The 19,431-nt window shown below is 42.7% G+C and overlaps 1 protein-coding gene across 11 annotated transcripts in view; it reads right to left on the bottom strand.

The window, feature by feature from the left end:
- ZNF385D (zinc finger protein 385D) overlaps window positions 1-19,431 on the bottom strand; it is a 567,358-nt gene that overhangs the window by 163,704 nt on the left and 384,223 nt on the right. The window contains exon 1 of one of the 11 annotated variants that reach the window (XM_082193431.1): window positions 17,843-18,001. The exons of the other annotated variants lie outside the window; for them this stretch is intronic. Coding sequence (XP_082049557.1) covers window positions 17,843-17,888 — 46 coding nt within the window. The 5' untranslated portion in view covers window positions 17,889-18,001. Of the gene's footprint in view, window positions 1-17,842; window positions 18,002-19,431 lie in introns of those variants that run through there. 11 annotated transcript variants of the gene reach the window in all.

Genomic DNA, 19,431 nt, shown 5'->3' with positions numbered 1-19,431 from the left:
AGCCATCTGAAGGCAGCCCTGTACAGGAAAGTTTTTTTTTTAAGTTTTATTATGCTTTTATATATATTGGAAGCCACCCAGAATGGCTGGGGCAACCTAGTCATACAGGCAGGGTTTGTTTGTTTGTTTGTTTGTTTGTTTGTTTGTTTGTTTGTTGAATAAGGTAAAGGGTAAAGGTACCCCTGCCTGTACGGGCCTGTACGGGACTCTGGGGTTGCGCGCCCATCTCGCTTAAGAGGCCGGGGGCCAGCGCTGTCCGAGGACACTTCCGGGTCACGTGACCAGCGTGACAAGCTGCATCTGGTGAGCCAGAGCAGCACACGGAAATGCTGTTTACCTTCCCGCTAGTAAGCGGTCCCTATTTATCTACTTTCACCCGGGGGTGCTTTCGAACTGCTAGGTTGGCAGGTGCTGGGACCGAGCCACGGGAACGCATACTGCCGCGGGGATTCGAACCGCCGACCTGATGATTGGCAAGTCCTAGGCACTGAGGTTTTACCCACAGCGCCACCCGCGTCCCTGTTTGTTGAATAGGGTGTCCCTATTTTCATCAGAGAAATGTTTGAGGGTGTGCAGAAAGAGAGAAAGTGCTTTTTGCAGAATTTCAATACAGTCTTCATGCAAAAAAACTAGATTAGAATGATAATGCTCAAAACAGTTTAGTGTTTAGAAAGTACAAAATGGCTGAGTAAAATAAGTGTTTCTGGTTTGGTTTTCATTAAACTACCAGGATGTGCAGATAATCTGCCCTAATCTAACAGGACTTTTATTTTACAATGAAATATTGTAACTCTGCTGGTGTTGACAAATATCTCAGACTATCGCAGACCTTGGTTCTAGCTGATTTAACTCATATCAGGGGGCATATAATAGTGGTTACATGTGCATTTTTTTGTCACACTGGTGAGGGGAAAAATATCAGAGGAAAAACTAGATGTGATTGAATGTATGATCCAATCACTTGGACAAGTGTGTGCGCAAGCTGAAAACCTAAGAAGTCAAATTTACAAGCTTCCCTCCCACCTCTGTAGTGAGACCTGAGTGGCTCTTTTAGGTAGAGGTGAAATTGGGAAGGGATTTGAAACCCCTTGTCAGTTTCACCTCTGCAGTGAAGGGGCTTCTCTCCACTGGCAGGTGGGAAGAAAGCTTGTCAGTTCTGCTGCTGCTGCTTGCAGCCTTTTTGTGAGAACTGGATAATGCACACTTAGTGCTGAAAATGTAAGTCATGGAGCCATGAATTTGCATATGTAAAATACAAGCATGCATTTGCCAGCTCTCTCATAACACACGTCCACATGTACAACGACTCTTTCATGGCTTAAACAAGAGTGTTGTCTGGAAAAGTAATGATATCCATGACGCCCTATGGGCATTCTGACACTAAGTCAGAATCATGGGGAATTCTGCAGAAATAAAGTCATTAGTTTCACATATCTCTAGTTTTCTCTTCTTTGCACTGGACCCAGGTATCGCTCTCACACTCTGTGGGGCTGCAGGGTGGGGTTTACTAATAGGCAAACTAAGTCTCTCCCTTGAGCCTCAATTTTTTAGGGGCTTGAAACAGTTGAAGAGGAAAAGGTCACGTCAATCAGGCAATCCACCTTAGCAAATAAGCACTTATAATAAATTCAGTATAAGAGTTCCCTTGCCAGTCAAAGGGGGAAAAAACCCACATGGAGAAACATCTCTTTTTTTACACTGCCACAGTAAGAATTCATTTCAGCTAGCAAGCCAGGAGAGTAAGGTGTTAGGAAAGTCCCTACTTTTCAAAGAAATACTGTGCATTTGTTTAAAAAGATTCTATTAAATGTGTTTGTAAATTGGCTCTGATAGAAGCAGACAAAAGGCTATCCAGCGAAAAACCACGAGTAAGACACAAGCCTAGCTGGAACTTTACACAGCCTGAATGTGGCTCCCATGCTCCTTTAAAATGCCCCAGGAAAGTTATGGGTCACCCTCAGTTTGCACAGGGAACACTGTCTCAGCTTATACCTGCATTATAGTCCATCATCCCAACACTTTGTGTTGCCTCATACAAATTTTCCATCAAACAAATATTGCTCACCAGAGAGTTCCAAAGTGGCACTTTTAAGTTAACTCTGTTCTGATGGGAAAACATTTCTTCCTAGTTTAAACAATACAAACTTCAAATACTAAAAGAAAATGGAAAGGGATTGAGTGGGAGACCTTGTCTCTGAATGCTTCCAGCTCCCTCTTGAAAGCAGGGGGTGTGTAGTTGTTCTTTCAGCTGTGTCACAATCTCTTTTAGATTACCACCAAACACAGATAACAATTTGTAGCGAAACAACCAGATTCCAAGTGTGCATATAGGTCTGGTAGCAGGGTCCCAAAAGGGGTTGACGAATTGAAATGAGTTCAATACTAGCAAAATATAATTGCTACTCAAAAGTTGGCAGCTATATTGTAAAGTAGGTTAACCTTGAATGTTTAAACATGTGCTGGTGACTGATGAGTGTTTACCATAGAGAAACGCACATATGCATACAAGTGCATGGGTGCTTGTAGTATCTGCTACATGTACCACATTCCCATTACCAACAAGAAATGTGGGTATGCCCCCCATGGGAAGATACCACAGGTAAGTGGGTAGCCTTATGCTTGTAATGAAGATGATTTATTGCATTTCTGAGATGTGCTGGTAAAAAGCAGATCCCACCCCTGTGGATTAATTTTGGCAGGTGACCAAGACTGCCCACATCTTAGTCACCTGACATTTTCATTATATCGGATGACTGGCAGGTGGCCAGCCCTACCCGCCTATCAAAGTTGACCCATGGGGTGGAAGAAGATAAAGATCTGGCCCACTCCCGACTTGTATGCTAAGAGAGACTCAAGGCAACTATAAAAAATTAAGGTACAAAATATGAAACTAAGCATCAGGTGCAATACAAATACAGTGGTACCTTTGTTCTCAAACTTAATCCATTCTGGGAGTCCGTTCAACTCCCAAAATGGTTCGAAAACCAAGGTACAGCTTCCAATTGGCTGCAGGAGCTTCCTGCACTCTATCAGAAGCCATGTTGGACATTCAGCACCCGAAAAACATTCGCAAACTGGAACACTCACTTCTGGGGTGCGGCGTTCAGGAGCCGATTTGTTCGGTAGCCAAGCCATTCGGGAACCAAGGTACCACTGTCCTTTTAATACGCTAAATGCAGCAGCTGGTTGAAAATGCCCAGCAGAAAAATAACTTGTAAGACTCAGCAGATACTATCAAAAACCATCAAACGCTGGGAAGTAGAGGATGTTTGCACTCAGCAAAAATATGTTGCTGTTAATGGTAAGTTTCTCCATGTCAAAGTCATTAACTACGGTCAGATTTTTTTGCTTTTTGCTTTTTTAAAAGATCCATCACTTATGGGAATATTTATAGATTATAATTTTCAGTAGGGGTCACACCAAGCCTTATGAGGTCCCTCTCCGGGGGTCTTCTGCTGGTTCCCTCATTGCGAAAAGGGAAGTTACTGGGAACCAGGCAGAGGGCCTTCTCAGTAGTGGTGCCCTCCCTGTGGAACACCTCCCTTCAGATGTCAAGATAAAGAACTACACAACTTTTAAAAGACATCTGAAGGCAGCCCTGTATCGGGAAGTTTTTAATGTTTGATGCTTTATTATGTTTTATATATTTGTAAACTGCCCAGTGTTCCACAAGGCTTGACGATCCCTCAGAATTTCTTGTGAAGCAAGGTGGAGTCCTTGGGGCAATGGAAGCACATGGTTTTAAGATTACAAGTGAAAAATCAGGAACTACATATTTCCATTTAAAAGTACAGTTCCCAGGCTCCCCTGCAACAGTGGATGGTCTCTGCACACTCTTGAGCCTCTGTTGTACTAGGAAACTAATAATTTAAGGATTAAATCTCTGCAGTTGTCAAATAACATTTAAGCCATTTGGGAGGACGAGACACCAGTCATAAAAAAGTACTGAGGAAGATCTCCCATGGGTATCTTTCTAAGCTTCCTTGGACTAAGCAACCTCACAGAAAATTTCAACCTTCTCTGAGAAAGCTCAGAAAATCCAATTCAATCCAGAGGTTACTCATCATCACTAGTTTTCCAGCTGCTGCTTAGTGCTAAGAATAGACTCTACATCTTAGATTATTTTTAAGAAACTCAAAATTTGGATATTGACTTTGATTTTGAGATCCAAGTTCCAAAAGAACATGGGTATAAGTGGCATAGTTTACATTTCAGATTCAAGTAGGGTATTTTGAAGCACAACCCAACTTTCTTTGGCTATCACCACTAGTGTGAAATTCTGTAAAAGTCACTGGCAATACTGAGATAAAAGGACCATTGCTCCAACTGCCCTAGGAATGCCAGGCAAACCAAACAAATTGTTTTCTGTTCTTCCTTTATGATGTAAACCTAGCATATGATGTAAAGCATCAAATGATGTAAACCTAGAATAGCTACTGGTTCATGTAAACAGCAGGTTTTGCAAAAAGCTTAGGACTGAATGGACCTGGAGACAGAATTCTTCTGCCAAACACACTGTGATATAAATAATTGGTTTTCATACTCCACAAGCTTTAGGTGTTAAAAGTCACATGAATCTGAACAAATCAATTATAATTGATAGATTAAATAAGGTAATGAATACATATTTATATATACAAATATATCTTCAATATCCTTACTCTGGGTCGTATGGGGACATTAAGGCTGTTGCAAAATATATCCGTGTATGTGTTCTGAAAAGACTTTAGAAGCGTATCATGGTGAGGTTTGTAAAGTTGAGCAATGTAAGAGATTTTTGGTTTCCTACTAGCAGTATTCCCTTCCTTCCTAATGGGTCGTCTTATGACTTGATCCTAAGACTGGCTTGCACCAGCAAGTGAGTGTGTAGAGGTGGTTCGTCTAATTGTTCTACCACCACAAAGTCCTAGAACATGCCATTATGGTACCAAAGGAATGTGGTGTTGGTGGTGTAAACAAATGATCTTACCATATTCTGTAAAAACAACTACAACAAAACACCGCCCCCAGTGATGCAACTACCACAGAAATGCCCATAAGATTTAGGTTGTTATAAATTGTTCAACTGCAGGTAAGTTCATGTAGGCACACAGCTGGCATACAGTTTGTTGTTTCCAGCTGCAGCGTTTGCCAATAATGCTAGAACAATATGCTTTTCATCTAATAGTCAAATCCTTGACAGAATAAATGCTTTTGATAAATGGCGAGTCTTGACAGAAAGTGACTGGATTGGCTTCCACAGGCAATGTTGACAAACAATAACCCATTTGCTAAACACTGGACTGTAGAGATAATAGTGGCTCCGATTTGTGCTGAGTAGTGACTCAGCTAAGTGAAAACAAAAATCCAGGGATCTTGAATGCTCTGCCAAGGTAAGTTGCTTGCCAATTTTCCTTCTGCATTTACAGCTAAAAATCTTGTCAAAGCTCCGCTTTTAAATCTATTGATCCTTACCATAAGGATGGGGTACTGTATTGGAAAACACAAGCATTATCATCTCCTGCCCTCATGAGTTACTACACTCAATAGTAAGCAAGGTCAAGAAGGGGGGGGGGGCTTTTTTTCCTGATCGCTTATCCAAAATGTGAAAGCCTTCTCCCCAGGATCTAAAAAAAGATAAACACATTTCTCAATTTTACACCACTATAGATAGGCCATATTAATCAGATGCAATATAATTTTTTGATTGAAGTAAAGCATATGGATCTGAACGACCCCTGCTAAAATATCAACTAGCTCTAAATGTACCGCTAACAGACACCACAGGGTATTCTCGGTATTGTAGCTGGTGTGAATTGCCATTAAAAACCGAAAGACTTTAGGGTGTAAAAAACAATCAAGGAGTTGTTCAAACTGCATGTAATAGCCAAGATCCAGATTCTCATACTATTAGTCACGGTGAATAATACCATTTTCCACAAACACATCAGTTGAAATAGACACAGCTCCATGTAAGACTATTTTGAATGGTTAGCATTTAGCTAACCACCCTAGCATTTAGGGTGGAATGTGTTCAGGGCATCAGATATGATTACATTTTAAGGAAGGCACTTTTAAACTGCTTTCTGTCCTGTTGAACTGGATTGTATACACACACACACACACACACACACACACACACACACACATGTACTTAAAAGGTCCTCTTTTAATCTGAGTTTCTCAGGTGTTCTTTTGAAATCTAATTAAGAGGTGAGATAGCTTTTTCAACCCGAGAGCCACATTCCCACTTGGTCAATCGTTTGGGGGCCACATGTTGGTGGTACAGGGGGCCAGAGACAAAAGTAAGCAAAGCAATGAACGTAAATGTGGACTTTTTACAGTTGCTTATCTTCCATGCACACTCAGAAATCTCTTGGTCATCCACCTAGCCAAGCAAGAGGCATTGGATTTGTTCAAGGACAAATCCAAGCTAGGCAAAACCACTCAAGAGGAGCATGGAGCAGGACCCGTGAGGGCTGTGGTCTCAGGAGAGTCCCAAGAGTCAGACAGAGAAGCCAGGAAGGCCATGTTTGCCCCCCAGGCCTGAGGTCCCCAACCCCAGCAGAAGATGCAGTAGACCCATCTCAGGGCAAATCAGGGCTCCATGGGAGCCTAGATGTGCCCTGGAAATGGAGGAGATGATGATTAATTGGAGGAGGCAATGGGGCAGTGAGAATTTTGCACATAGAAGCTCAGAGTTTTCCTACAGAGAGAAGCTTTTCCGGTGATCAGAACTGATAAGCTTTCAAAACAGGCAAATTTAAATATCTCACATGGGCCCATTTGTGTCAGCTCATAAAGTCACTATCACCTGAAGATAGAGCACTTAATACCTCACTACCAAATCTGTGAACTGCCTCCATCTTGGGGTCAATTGCTATGAAAGTTCTGCCTGTGGCATTTAATCTGTATTTCACATATGCAAACAACTGTTTCACGTTGCTGTCATCAAGTGATAAGTATGCCTGTGTGCGTCAATTCTACTTGGCAATTTTTTTAAAAAAATGAAAAGACAAAGAATAGTGGAGCTTCCTGTGACACAACCGTTGGGCAGCTTGCTCAGCAGGTCTGTGGCATGTGGGGCTTGTACAGGTGCACTGAAACCTGTCCATGTGTGACTCAGTGCAGGAATTGAAGGAAGCCAGGTCTGCATCATCAAACATCCAGGAAAGCCTAAGGCCTCTAGAGGACACATTGGCTAGGGCAGTGTATTCCTCATTCCACGCAGCTCTTTGCCACTGTTACTTAATCAACCTCAAATGGAGCTTGTGTTTGTGTTGCTCATGCCGCTCCCATCTGCTTTGGGATTGCAGAGATATGACTGGAGAAGAAAATAGCTGGTATGGGGATTGTTTGGTTCTCCTCTATGGTCATTTTCTGCTGTCATTTGCCTTGCCCAAGGACTTGTGCTGACACTGCTTCACTGGACAGCCTAGGTCTGCGGCCAAAGGGACAAAGATGAATTGTACCTGCAAAAGCCCCGGGGTGACTTAAATGAAGTGTGGGGCAGAAATGACAAACAGTGCCCAAATCAAAGCAGTCTTATCCAGGGTGAGCTACAGTTTAAGAACAGGGAGGGAAATGCTGTTGGATCAGACAAAGGGCCCTTCCAATGCTATCCATGGCCTGGATAGCTCAGTTGGTTGGAGCGTGCTGCTGATAACAGCAAGGTTGCAGGTTTGATCCCTGTATGAGACAGCTGCATATTCCTGCATTGCAGGGGGCTGGACTAGATGACCCTCAGGGTCCTTTCCTGCAGGTATAAGGTGGTGTACAAATTTAAGAAATAAAATAATAAATAAAACACTACAATTTTATGTTTCTATGTGTTTCCCATGGCAGGCTACCTGGCTCCAATAAGCTTCCCAGGAGTTCATTATGGCAGTGGACACACAACCATGGTTTGTATTCAGTTATACGGTGTCTTGACTTCGTAGTTCATCCATATAGATGTCACTGCTAATAGACTTATCTTGCATAATTTGGTTTTATTTAAAACGCTATTTAATTTAGGTTTTTATGGGCCACTGGGACCATCCTCAGTGCGTGTCCCCCAGCCTCAACCTTTTACAGTGGTACCTTGGGTTAAGTAATTAATTCGTTCCGGAGGTCTGTTCTTAACCTGAAGCACCACTTTAGCTAATGGGGCCTTCTGCTGCCGCCGCGCTGCCACTGCACGATTTCTGTTCTCATCCTGAAGCAAAGTTCTTAACCCGAGGTACTATTTCTCAGTTAGTGGAGTCTGTAACCTGAAGCGTACGTAACCTGAAGCGTATGTAACCCGAGGTACCACTGTATTTGTTTCAAAGGAAAAACACCAGAACCCCACAGCTGATCTGTCTACACTTAAAAATGCTTCTACTCCAAGTCATTCATCCAAGGGAGATCCACAGACTTCATTCAGGTGGTCTGCAGCATGCAGCAAATAATTATACATTATAACTGAGGGAAGAGGAAGAAAAAAATCATGAAGTGGTCTTCCAGTACCCTCAGCCATTTTCAAGTGGGAGAAAACGTTTGGGAACCACAGGTCTATTGCCATTGCAGGCAAATCTCCTTGCAAGCGTCTCAGATTCATACTATGAAGCCTTTATCTCATACCGGCAGTCAAATGTGACTACAGGGGAGGGTTTTTGGTTCAGTGGCAGAGCGAATGCTCTGTATGCAAAAGGTCCTAGGATCAATCCTTGACATTTCCAGGTAGGGATGGAAAAGATTCCTGTCCAATATCTTAGAGAATTGCTGCTAGTCAGTTTATACGGAGCTAGATGAACCAGTGATCTGACATATTATATTGCAAGTTCCTGTTTTCCTAACTCTTGGCAGTTATGAAAGCAGAACAAATGTCTTTCAGGTCCTGCTGCATTCAATTTGCTTTTGTTTGGGGTTTTGTTTGTTTTTAAAGTAATTATTTCCATGATAATTATGAAACAAACTTCATGTGAAGTTTTTTTGGAAGCAGCTACCATTCTAATGTGGGTCTGAAACAGCATTGAATCTTTACAAAATTGTGCTGTTGATAATCACGGTGCCTGCTAGCGGTAGCTACACATTTTATTCATTCGTTCGTTTTACATTATACTGCTTTTCTAGGAAAATACTTCAGGATGGTTTCTATGTTCTCCCTAATGGGCAATGTTTGGACAAATGAATGAAATCATCTACATGCTGATGTAGAAATCTTTGCAAATTACATTTTGTCACATCTTGTGGTAACTTCTATGACTGCATATGCTGGAAACTAGTTATTGAAAGCAGTATCACCAAACAAAATAGGGTTTAAATTCAAACAAAAAAATATGGAGTATAGCAGAGCAAATTTGTGCAGGGTAGGTTACGAGAGAGAGAATGAGAATTGAAACAGATCTTCCTTCCCTTCTGTGCAGGTAGGTGTGTGTGTGTGTGTGTGTGTGTGTGTGTGTGTGTGTTACTAGTTTTAAAAATATTTCTCACAAGTTGACCTACAAACATATGAGCTAAACGTATAAAAATGCATAAATACATAACTTTAAGAACTACCAATAACATTATTCCACTGCATTAACAATAGTTAATCCAACAGAACCTAAAATAGTGTGTAAACAGAATATAAATATCACATCAGTAGCCTCCTTACAATCATTCCCATCAGGCCATCAATAAGAAAGCCTCTCTCATGTGCCTGCCAATCTTACTGTTCTCATAGGTGGAAAAATAAAAATAGGAAAAAATAGGAAAGCCTATAGTTCTAGGTTAGAAAGAGCCTTCCAAAATCTCCACATTTCTCAGGCCCTCCCATGGCTATACAGTGGTACCTCTGGTTACAAACTTAATTCATTCCGGAGGTCCGTTCTTAACCTGAAACCGTTCTTAACCTCAGGTCCCACTTTAGCTAATGGGGCCTTTTGCTGCCTCCGCACAGCCGGAGCACGATTTCTGTTCTCATCCTGGAGCAAAGTTCTTAACCCGAGGTAGTACTTCCAGGTTAGCGGAGTCTGTAACCCAAAGTGTTTGTAACCTGAGGTACCACTGTATTAGAGAACAGGAATTTTTCCAGGTGTGTGTGTTTGTGAAGAGCAAATTAGAACATTGAAACAGGGAGCACAAAAGCTAAGAATCTGGAGATTATGGTTCACAAAGAGGGGTGCAATTTATGTTGGGAAGGAATAATCCACGTTCTGTCCTGAGGTTGAAGACTTGACACCCTTCACACAAGAAGTCAAAATCATCTGCTTTGATAACATGATGGCCATGTTAGGGCCTTCCTTTCACAGAAGGCAGAAAGTGTTCCTAGAGGCCACCCCACAAGGCCTCATCACAAAGCTTCAATCCAGATTTCCACCAACTCTGCTTAGAATGGATGTCAAGGCATCTGGAATGTCTTCTCCAACTGAGCTTGGCTGAGCTCTTCCAGGACAACATAAGCTATCACAGGGATCCACTCCATGCCCTTTGGAACCTAATATTAAATCTGCTCTTTTCTGCCTGCATCTTGCCTGAGCTCCTCCATCCTGCTGCCAATTGTTCTAGATTCAAGCCAAAAGCTGCTGTAGAAAAAGCAGGGCAGAGGGCCTGTTTAGTGCATAGATACGACAGGATAGAAGGGCTCAAGCCATGGAGCTCCTCTCAGCATGCTTGGCCTTCATGCAAACACATGACCTTTAGCTTCATTTCATGTTTATTCTTCGTATCTCGTCTTGACAAGTAGTATGGTATTGTTAAACATTCTGTAAGATGCTTTGAACACTACTTGAGCTAACAAAAATTAATGGAGATCCAAGGACTAGCATATGTAATGTACAAGCGTATGTGGGATTGAATAAATTGTGAATGAGTTGGAGGCAGGAGGGGGAAACTGCATGCTCTCCTATATTTCTCCGATGAAAATAGGAACATCCCATAATGATCGTTTTACTATTTCTACCCCACACATCTTATTGGGTTGCCCCAGCACTCTGGGCAGCTTCCAACATATATAAAAACATAATAAAACATTAGACATTAAAAAAACTTCCCTATACAGGGCTGCCTTCAGGAGGCTCAGGAGTTATATAACTCCATACCCTCCAACATTTCTCCAATTAAAATAGGGACAACCTAAGGAAAGGGTACATTCCAGGATCAAATCAGAAACTGGGACAGCTTCTCTAAATCAGGGGTGTCCCCGGAAAATAGGGACACTTGAAGGGTCTGGAACTGCTTCTGACATAGGGCAGTAAAAACTGGGGAAAGCAGTCCCAAACAACACAGGGAACAGCAATATCTCTGTAGGAACATCTCCAAAATTAATTTCATGCAACCAGGCTGCAGTTTCAAATATTTGTTAGGCAACCATTGTGTTCAAACCAGGCTGACCTGTGCTCCAGTGCCCTTCCATATAACGAGGTTAATGAGGCAACTGAGTGAAGCATCTTTCCATACTCAGCCCTAGCAATTTGATTTGAGGGCTTCGGGTCTTGAGTATTTTTGTCCAGAATAAGGTCTCTTATTCTCCTCTTAAGGCTGCCGCTCATCTGTGAAATTCAGTTGTAACACTAATCTTTGCAGCAAATTATATGTAATAGCCCATTTCTTAAAAAGCAAGGCAATACAGTTCTTACTGAATGTTAAGAGCATTTCACAGTCTAATGTAAAATGCAAATATTTTCTTCTCAAGGTCAGATATCTGAGCAAATATGAGTTGTGATCTCCTTCACAGAATTTTGTTTAAAGGAGATAAGACATTGTGGATATATTGAATAATCTGTAACAATTAAGGATTACTAAAATGAGGAATGACTACCAAGTATACCACAGATGATAATATATATATACTGGACATACACAAATTAGAAACATAAACCAAAATACTATTCACTTTCAATATATATTATTGTACATGAGGGCTTTTTTCCGGCCAGAACTTGCCGGAACTTAATTCCAGCACCTCTCAGGTGGGCGCCATTGCCGTTCTAAGAGAACGAGGAAGGTGTTCATGGTGAGTTCTGGCACCTCTTTTTCTAGAAAAAATAACACTGCTGTACATAACAGTCAATGCCCATCGCATAATCCTATGGAAGGATAATGGTTAACATCATGAGCTAGGTGCCCTGAAATCATGGGTTCAGATTTCCGTTTTACTCATGAAGTCACTTTAAGGAGGCCATTATTTCTTCAGCCTCTGGAAAACAGTAAGAAGGAATTAATAATACTGGTCTACCTTACAAAGGCTGAAGGAAGGTTCCATGAAACAATATATGTGGAAAAACTTTAATCCCTAAGGAGCATTACTGTATAAGTACTGCTTACTATACTTTTATGCATAGTACCATTAGTAGTACTAATAGCATAATGGTTTCCAGTTGGGAGTGGGGAAGTATATTATGGCATGTGGTGCTAATGACAGTTGTAAGAAATTTCCTTAAGGAAAATACAGCTCTTCACTATCACATTTTTTTTTTGAATAAATGTTTCAAGTTAGAAGCCACTGTGAAGCATGAAACTGTCAATTAATATGTTTGAGCAATTTCGCCACTTGCAAAGAGGTACATTGGGAGTGTCTATTATCAAAAGAATGCATGTAACTTATCTTTTAAACAAACCTCCCATATTTTCATAAAATTCCTGCAGCCAGAGAAATGTCCAATAAACAAGCATGTGATATGTCCACAACACTTTGTAAGCAGAAGATACTACAGGAATTTGTAATGTGTCTGCTTGCTAATGATTATTCCACAAAATGCTTTCTCCCTGTTAATGTATTTATCTACCCCCTATTTCAGAATACACACTTTACACTTTGCAATATGAAACATGCCAAGGGGTATATTTTTGAATTTCATGATTCTCCAACTTGATTCTCTTCAGAAACATTCTTCTTTCGCAATCAACATCCATTATGTATTAACAGCCCAGTTTTATTGCTTACGCTGATTGTAAAATACTGTGCAGTGAACAGCTCAGTATAAATGGTGTCTGAAAGCATTTTATTTTTTAATGTGTCGTCTTAAAGATTTGCTCTGATTCATTCTTCCATACATGAAGATAAGCAGAACTAGAAAGAGGAGGTTTCGCCTGTATATAACCTTCCACAATACACGCTGCAGCTTCTTCTAAACAAACCGGAACTGTTGAAGCACTTTCCATGAAATGGCAAGTGATTTATTTCATACTTCCAATATATATTTTCTTTAAAGTGCCTCTGAGATTTGTGGGGAGGGGGGCATATTTTCTCTCATGACTCATCCACCATGAATTTCTCATTTACGAAACTATGTTAGAAGTAAAAAGTGATATTCAATGAAGGAATATGAAGGCTGACAAGATCATATCCACTACTGTATTCACAATAATAGAGAACTGGCCCTAGTAACTGCTAAACTGCATGGGAGAATGTGACAGATTTCTCTGCTGCTTCCATTTACAGAGGACCGTGCACTCCCCCAAAACAGATAGGCGCTGATAGATTAAGCACATTGTTGCTATATATTTCGCCGTAAAATACAGAGAGAGAACAGCAAGAGTAATGGAAGCGTCTCAAACATGGCAGTACTGCAGCAAAAACAATAAGAGGAAAGCATTGCCAGAGTAGGCTGTTCCTCTTGTAGCACCCCTCTTTAGAAGAACATTTCTACAAAACGGGGTGATTTATATACACGCTGCCATCATTCCGTTGCAGAGGTTATAGGATTTTCAGAGCTAGCATGCACAATCATGTAATTGCAGTATTACCGAAGCATTTATTCTGATTGACATCGTGGCTGGCTCACAAACCCCCTCAAAAATGCCTTTTCCTTCAAGCTACATCTCTCCTGAGCGCGAGGAAAGAAGCGCATGTTGCATTTAAACCTCAGCAAACTCACATGCCACGGGTGAACCTGGGGCCTTGCAATAGTGCTAAATGACGACCCAGGATGGGAGAATGGAGTATACTTTATAATATCGACTGCGCTGTAAGGATAAATATCGGCAGTAGTAGATACTTCATGTCAGATCTATTAAAACAGACGAGGCCTACTGGAAGCAAATGATCTGTCAGTCATAACAGTGTTCCTGTGTGAACCAGAATCTACTGCACAGGAGTAGAGCAAGTCCCCAGGTACCACTTTGTAATATTACCTCCATAGCACTGACAACCACCCACAGTCTTTTTTTAACATGTGGAGAAGGTTCACAGCAGATTCCTTTTCCAGTACTAAATGACTGAGATAATTAACCTAGACAGATGTGCATGGTTTGTTTTTGTTTTTTTAAAAACCAAATCTAATGTAAAATATGCTACAAATATTACTTGCCAATATGTACATGCTTTAGGCTTGATTCTTGTGAGAGGTTCTATGAGCGCAACATAAACCACATCGGATCATGTAGCGTTTGGTAGGAATGATCTTTGCCTAAGGCCCGGAAGAGGGGCTGCCAGTCAGAACTGGCAATACTGTGCTGGGTGGTGTAGAAGAATGTACTATGCTATATATAGGAGTTAGAGCTGCACATGAGCACAGTGCTCTAATTCCTTATGGCCCATTAATTCATGGGACATACGTAGGGCAACATCTTGGCTGATTGTGCCCATGATTAGACACAGAATCATAGAGTTGGAAGGGACTCTGAGGAACACCCAGACCAACCCCCTGCAATCCAGACTAAGGTGAGCGAAGGTCTCATTGAAATCAATGGGACAAGTTAGTCACAACTTAAAACTTCCATTTTATCACATGGTAGCTAAATTCAGCTAGCTCAGTCTGAATCCAACCCACTGAAAATATCATTAAAACAAACAACGTAACAGTCACCCCAATCTCAACAGAGTCAGTGGGAATAGATAATTCTGCTGCAATTCCACCAGAAGATTAAAGTGATAAACTCTAGTCATTTGAAAAGATGTATGAAAAGATTATGAAGCCAATCCACATCTGGTGAGCAGAAAATAAAATGTTATCAATTATAGCACATATCGACTACATCCATGATTTTATTAAGAGATGAAAATGGGTGCCCAAAGGTGAGTTTAGAAAGAGGCTACATACGCACAGGAGCAAATTTCAGCCATGAAAAATGTGCATACAATCTGTAGAAATGTTTGGAGCAGGCAGAGGAGGCCGGTTCCTAGCTAGTCTGTTTTCAAGCTTTGAAACGCAGTGGGTGGTATGCTATACCATAACATTACCCTAATTAGAAGCATTTTAATGGTAGGGCCTAGTAAAGTGAATAAAATGTTTACCTGCAGGACAAATTTTCCTGTCTCTTGTAAAACTTTTAAAATAGCTTAGCAACACTTTACATAAAGCCACCCAAAAGATGCAGAAGAAAGAAGACATTTCAAAAGAGAACTGGCATTGCAGTTTTGCAAACCTACATAAATATATATATATGTGTGCTTTTCATACATCTATTTTCTAAATATAGTGCGCTTATTATATGCCATTGTTCTCCTGAAGAAAGGGTCCGTGAATGGTGCTCAGCCTTCCATTTGGTCAAGGCTGTCCAAGTTAAGGCTGTTTCATTCTATTCCTAGCAGGGACAGGTGAGATTATAAGCTTTAGACTTCTGTCAGTATGAACAAGAGACTCTCCACAATAGCTAGAGAAAATCAAGAAAGCAGGATTTAGGCTGTGTGCTCTGAACATGATCTACTACTGAAAAGGAACTCCCTCCCCTATTTGAACAAGAAGGTCAGGAAGAATAAAGTATGCCCAAAAGCTGCCTAACTGCAGTCTTAGTTGCTGAGCCCTCTTAGGCGGCAGATTCCCTATAAAGTGACACGATGATGCTCCACAATAAATAATTAAAAACTTAAATCAGAGTGCACATCCAGATTAATTTGTGAATGGCTGATCAATGCATCCAGTAAAAGACTCTTTGAACAGTGAAACCATGCTGAACAAAACATTAAGCCCTCGGACCCTTATGACACAAGTAAAGGAACATCCCAAAAGATTCATTTTATTCATTACAGAGCAGATGGCTTGCACCTAGTGTCAATGAAACCTGCAGCTGCAGTCATATGTAACATTGATCACAGGTCTTTGCCAAGATCAAAGGCACAACTATTGCAAAACTGAGTACAGAGAAATCTATCCTAATAGCTCCCCTAGCAGCACATCTAAGTACCATTATTAAAGGGGACGCCTCCAAGAAGAGAAACATAGGTAGCTGAAATCCCAACTTTTAAAATTGCATAGGAAAAATACTTTTGCTCATTGCGACCTTTTGGAAAGCACAGAACTGACAATATCAGGCACCGCGACGATAAAAAGAAATTGTTGCTTCCCCACCTCCTCATCTAACGATGTACAAGAATTTAACACTTCCCCTCTTCAACAAGACAAGATTTACAAAGGAATTAAAGTTTTCTGGGAGATGTGCAGACAACTTTCAATACAGGGTACATTTACTGTATTGCTTCAGGGAAATTGGGGAGGTGGCGGAACACTCTATGAAATACTGAAATGAATGAGGATGGCATGTGCTAGCAGAAATAAAAATTGAATTTACTGGAAATGAAAATGGAACTGACATAAACCTAGCAGAATACGCAAGGAAGACTTCCTCGAAGTGCCAAGTCAACTCTTGGTTTAATATTTAATGAAAGAAAGCTGCTGACCAGCCCAGGATTCCCCTGCTTTCTAGCTGTACATCACTGAACATCATTCAGCTGCCTTATAAACTCTAGCTTAGTTTCCAAGTCAGGATAAGAGGAGATTCCCCCTTTCATGTTCTTAAGACACGAATTCTTTCCTCGCAGCAAGTTGTAGTTTGTATCCTATGGTCTCTGCGAGCTCTCGGCGTTGCAGTGCTAGGCTACTAAACATACACAAACACTTCCGAGCTCCAGCATGTTTCTCTGCTAGGAGACATGCAGTCAGTTGCGGCTAAAAAACCCGAGGAAGCTCTCCCATCGGAACTCAGCGCCGCACAAACATTTCGAACCGCTCCAAGACCTTCCGGAGCCTTCTCAGCCCCCACCATGCGTTCGTTGCCTGGCGCGCTGGGCTGGCAAGATCCAGAGATCTGGGAATCTCTGCGGGGGGGGGGGAGTATTCGGTAAAGGAGCCAAGAGCTGCGCCGAGAGAGAAAGGCATTGTGTTTCTCCTCTCTCGGAATCGAAGCGAAAGGGGGCTTTTCTATAGGAATGGCTAAAAATAGTTGCGCAAAGACTTCAGAATCCCAGATCGTGTGGCAATGGCTCGTACATTACGGCATTAAGTTTGCCTCCAACTTCCCACGCTTCGCAAGCCTCGCTGCAGATGGCACACAGGTTCATTTGGGGGCGGGGGCGGTGGGGGACGCCAGCGGGGGTGGCGATCCTCGCCGTTAGCCGGAGCTATTTGCGCCTAAACAGAGCGAAGGCACGACGAGCAAAGAGAGGCGTGCGGAGCAGCCTAAGACAATGGAATCCTCCTTTGCAACAGCTTGTGTGTTTGCGCGCGTGTGTGGTGTGTGTGAATGAAGTGGTCTGGCTTCCCGAAGCAGCGAAATGCACCCACGGAGAATGAGAAAGAAAGACACACACACACACACACACACACACACACACGTTCACAGTCCGTCCTGCCGGAGAGAAAGAAGATGCGAGGCAGAAGGAAGGATGGCACCAGCAGAGAGACTTACCAAAATACATTATGTTTCTCATTAACCATGCAGCCAGGATCCGCTCGCTGTGCGTTCAGCATTAGCTCCCGCGCCGAGGTGCTGCGATGCAAAGCGGAGCGAGCCGCTTTCATGCTACTACTACATAGTGTGGAAATTTCCCAGCCTCGGAGACAGAGAGAGAGCGAGAGAGAGAGAGAGCAGCGTGAGCCTCCTTGGGATCAGGGCTTTGAAGGCAGTCTTCTTCTCCCTGATACAATCCCTCACTGATTTAGCATTGACTCTCGCTGCATGCTGCACTGCCCATTCTTACTGTAATCTGACTCCTCCTTGTGATGTCCTTGCCGTGCCTGTGACATCAAGGCGAGGAGTACTACACAAAACACATTTCTTCCCTCTTCTTCCCTTTGCGTGGGTTTTCTTGCCAAGACCCCGGGTTGAAAGTAACGCTGCCTCTCGCTAAATCTTATATAGTAAGGCAGGCGCGCGCGCACACACACAGACACACTCACGCTGGCATCAAAGGGAACCACTGACACAGTGCGTTGCAGAAGGGTGGGGTGAGGGCGCGCGAGACAAAGCTGGTATTGTTTTAACATATCTCACCACCGCTAAGGGTATGGTAAGCTCTTAAGTGCTCTGTGTTGGCAGAAGCAGCTCCGTGCCAACGGAGGTGGGGATGAGTGCTGAGTTCTGATGGCAAAGAAAAAGGCGTTGGGGGCTCAAACCTGCCTGGGAGGTCTTACTCACCTGCAACCAGAAGCCCACATGAATGGGAACTAGTGAATGGGGTAAAAAAGGGACGCGGGTGGCGCTGTGGTCTAAACCACTGAGCTGCTTGGGCTTGCTGATCAAAAGGTCAGCGGTTCGAATCCCCACGACGGGGTGAGCGCCCGTTGCTCTGTCTCAGCTCCTGCCAACCTAGCAGTTTGAAAGGTGGCACTGTGGTCTAAACCACTGTGCTGCTTGGGCTTGCTGATCAAAAGGTCGGCGGTTCGAATCCCCACGACGGGGTGAGCTCCCATTGCTCTGTCCCAGCTCCTGCCAACCTAGCAGTTTGAAAGGTGGCGCTGTGGTCTAAACCACTGTGCTGCTTGGGCTTGCTGATCAAAAGGTCGGCGGTTCGAATCCCCACGACGGGGTGAGCTCCCGTTGCTCTGTCCCAACTCCTGCCAACCTAGCAGTTTGAAAGCATGCCAGTGCAAGTAGATAAATAGGTACTGCTGTGGCGGGAAGGTAAATGGCGTTTCTGTGTGATCTGGTTTCTGGCAAGGTGTTTCATAGCACCAGAAGCGGTTTAGTCATGCTGGCCACATGACCCGAAAAGCTATATGTAGACAAACGCCGGCTCCCTCGGCCTGAAAGTGAGATGAGCGCTGAAACCCCATAGTAGCCTTTGGCTGGACCTAAACATCCAGGAGTCCTTTACCTTTACTTGTAATAGTGAGTGGGAGCAGAAAGGCACTCTGCATACGTTCAGGGTCTGTTGAACATGGCTAAAAGGGTAGGAAATTAAGGGCCCAAGTGATACCGTAATGTGAGATGCGTGTGACTTGCAACAAAATGTTGCAGTGGGAAGTGTTCCTGTTCATGATCAGCTAGCTAGCTCCTCTTCCAGAATCCTCACTCCATCATACTCCCCACCCACTCAGAGAGCAACCTGTGCCCACTGAGCATGCTCAGTCTTTGCTGGCTGTTTAGAACCCCAGGTTCCCAGTTCCTCCAAGCCTGTTGCTGCCTCATTTCTTGTGCCGTGATGGTATTGTTCTAGCTACATAACAACTCTCACTCTGAGAATGAGTTTAGTATTTGTATATAGGATATGTGAGCCCCAAAGATGCAATCTTGGCAATTCCTTGGCTCATGCTAAACCCAGATTATATGCAAATTAAAAGTTCTATC

Source organism: Podarcis vaucheri, assembly GCF_965113315.1.
Source record: "Podarcis vaucheri genome assembly, chromosome: 12".
NCBI lineage: Eukaryota > Metazoa > Chordata > Lepidosauria > Squamata > Lacertidae > Podarcis > Podarcis vaucheri.
Note: the sequence above shows the minus strand (reverse complement) of the source record. Positions and strands in the feature narration are given on the sequence as shown.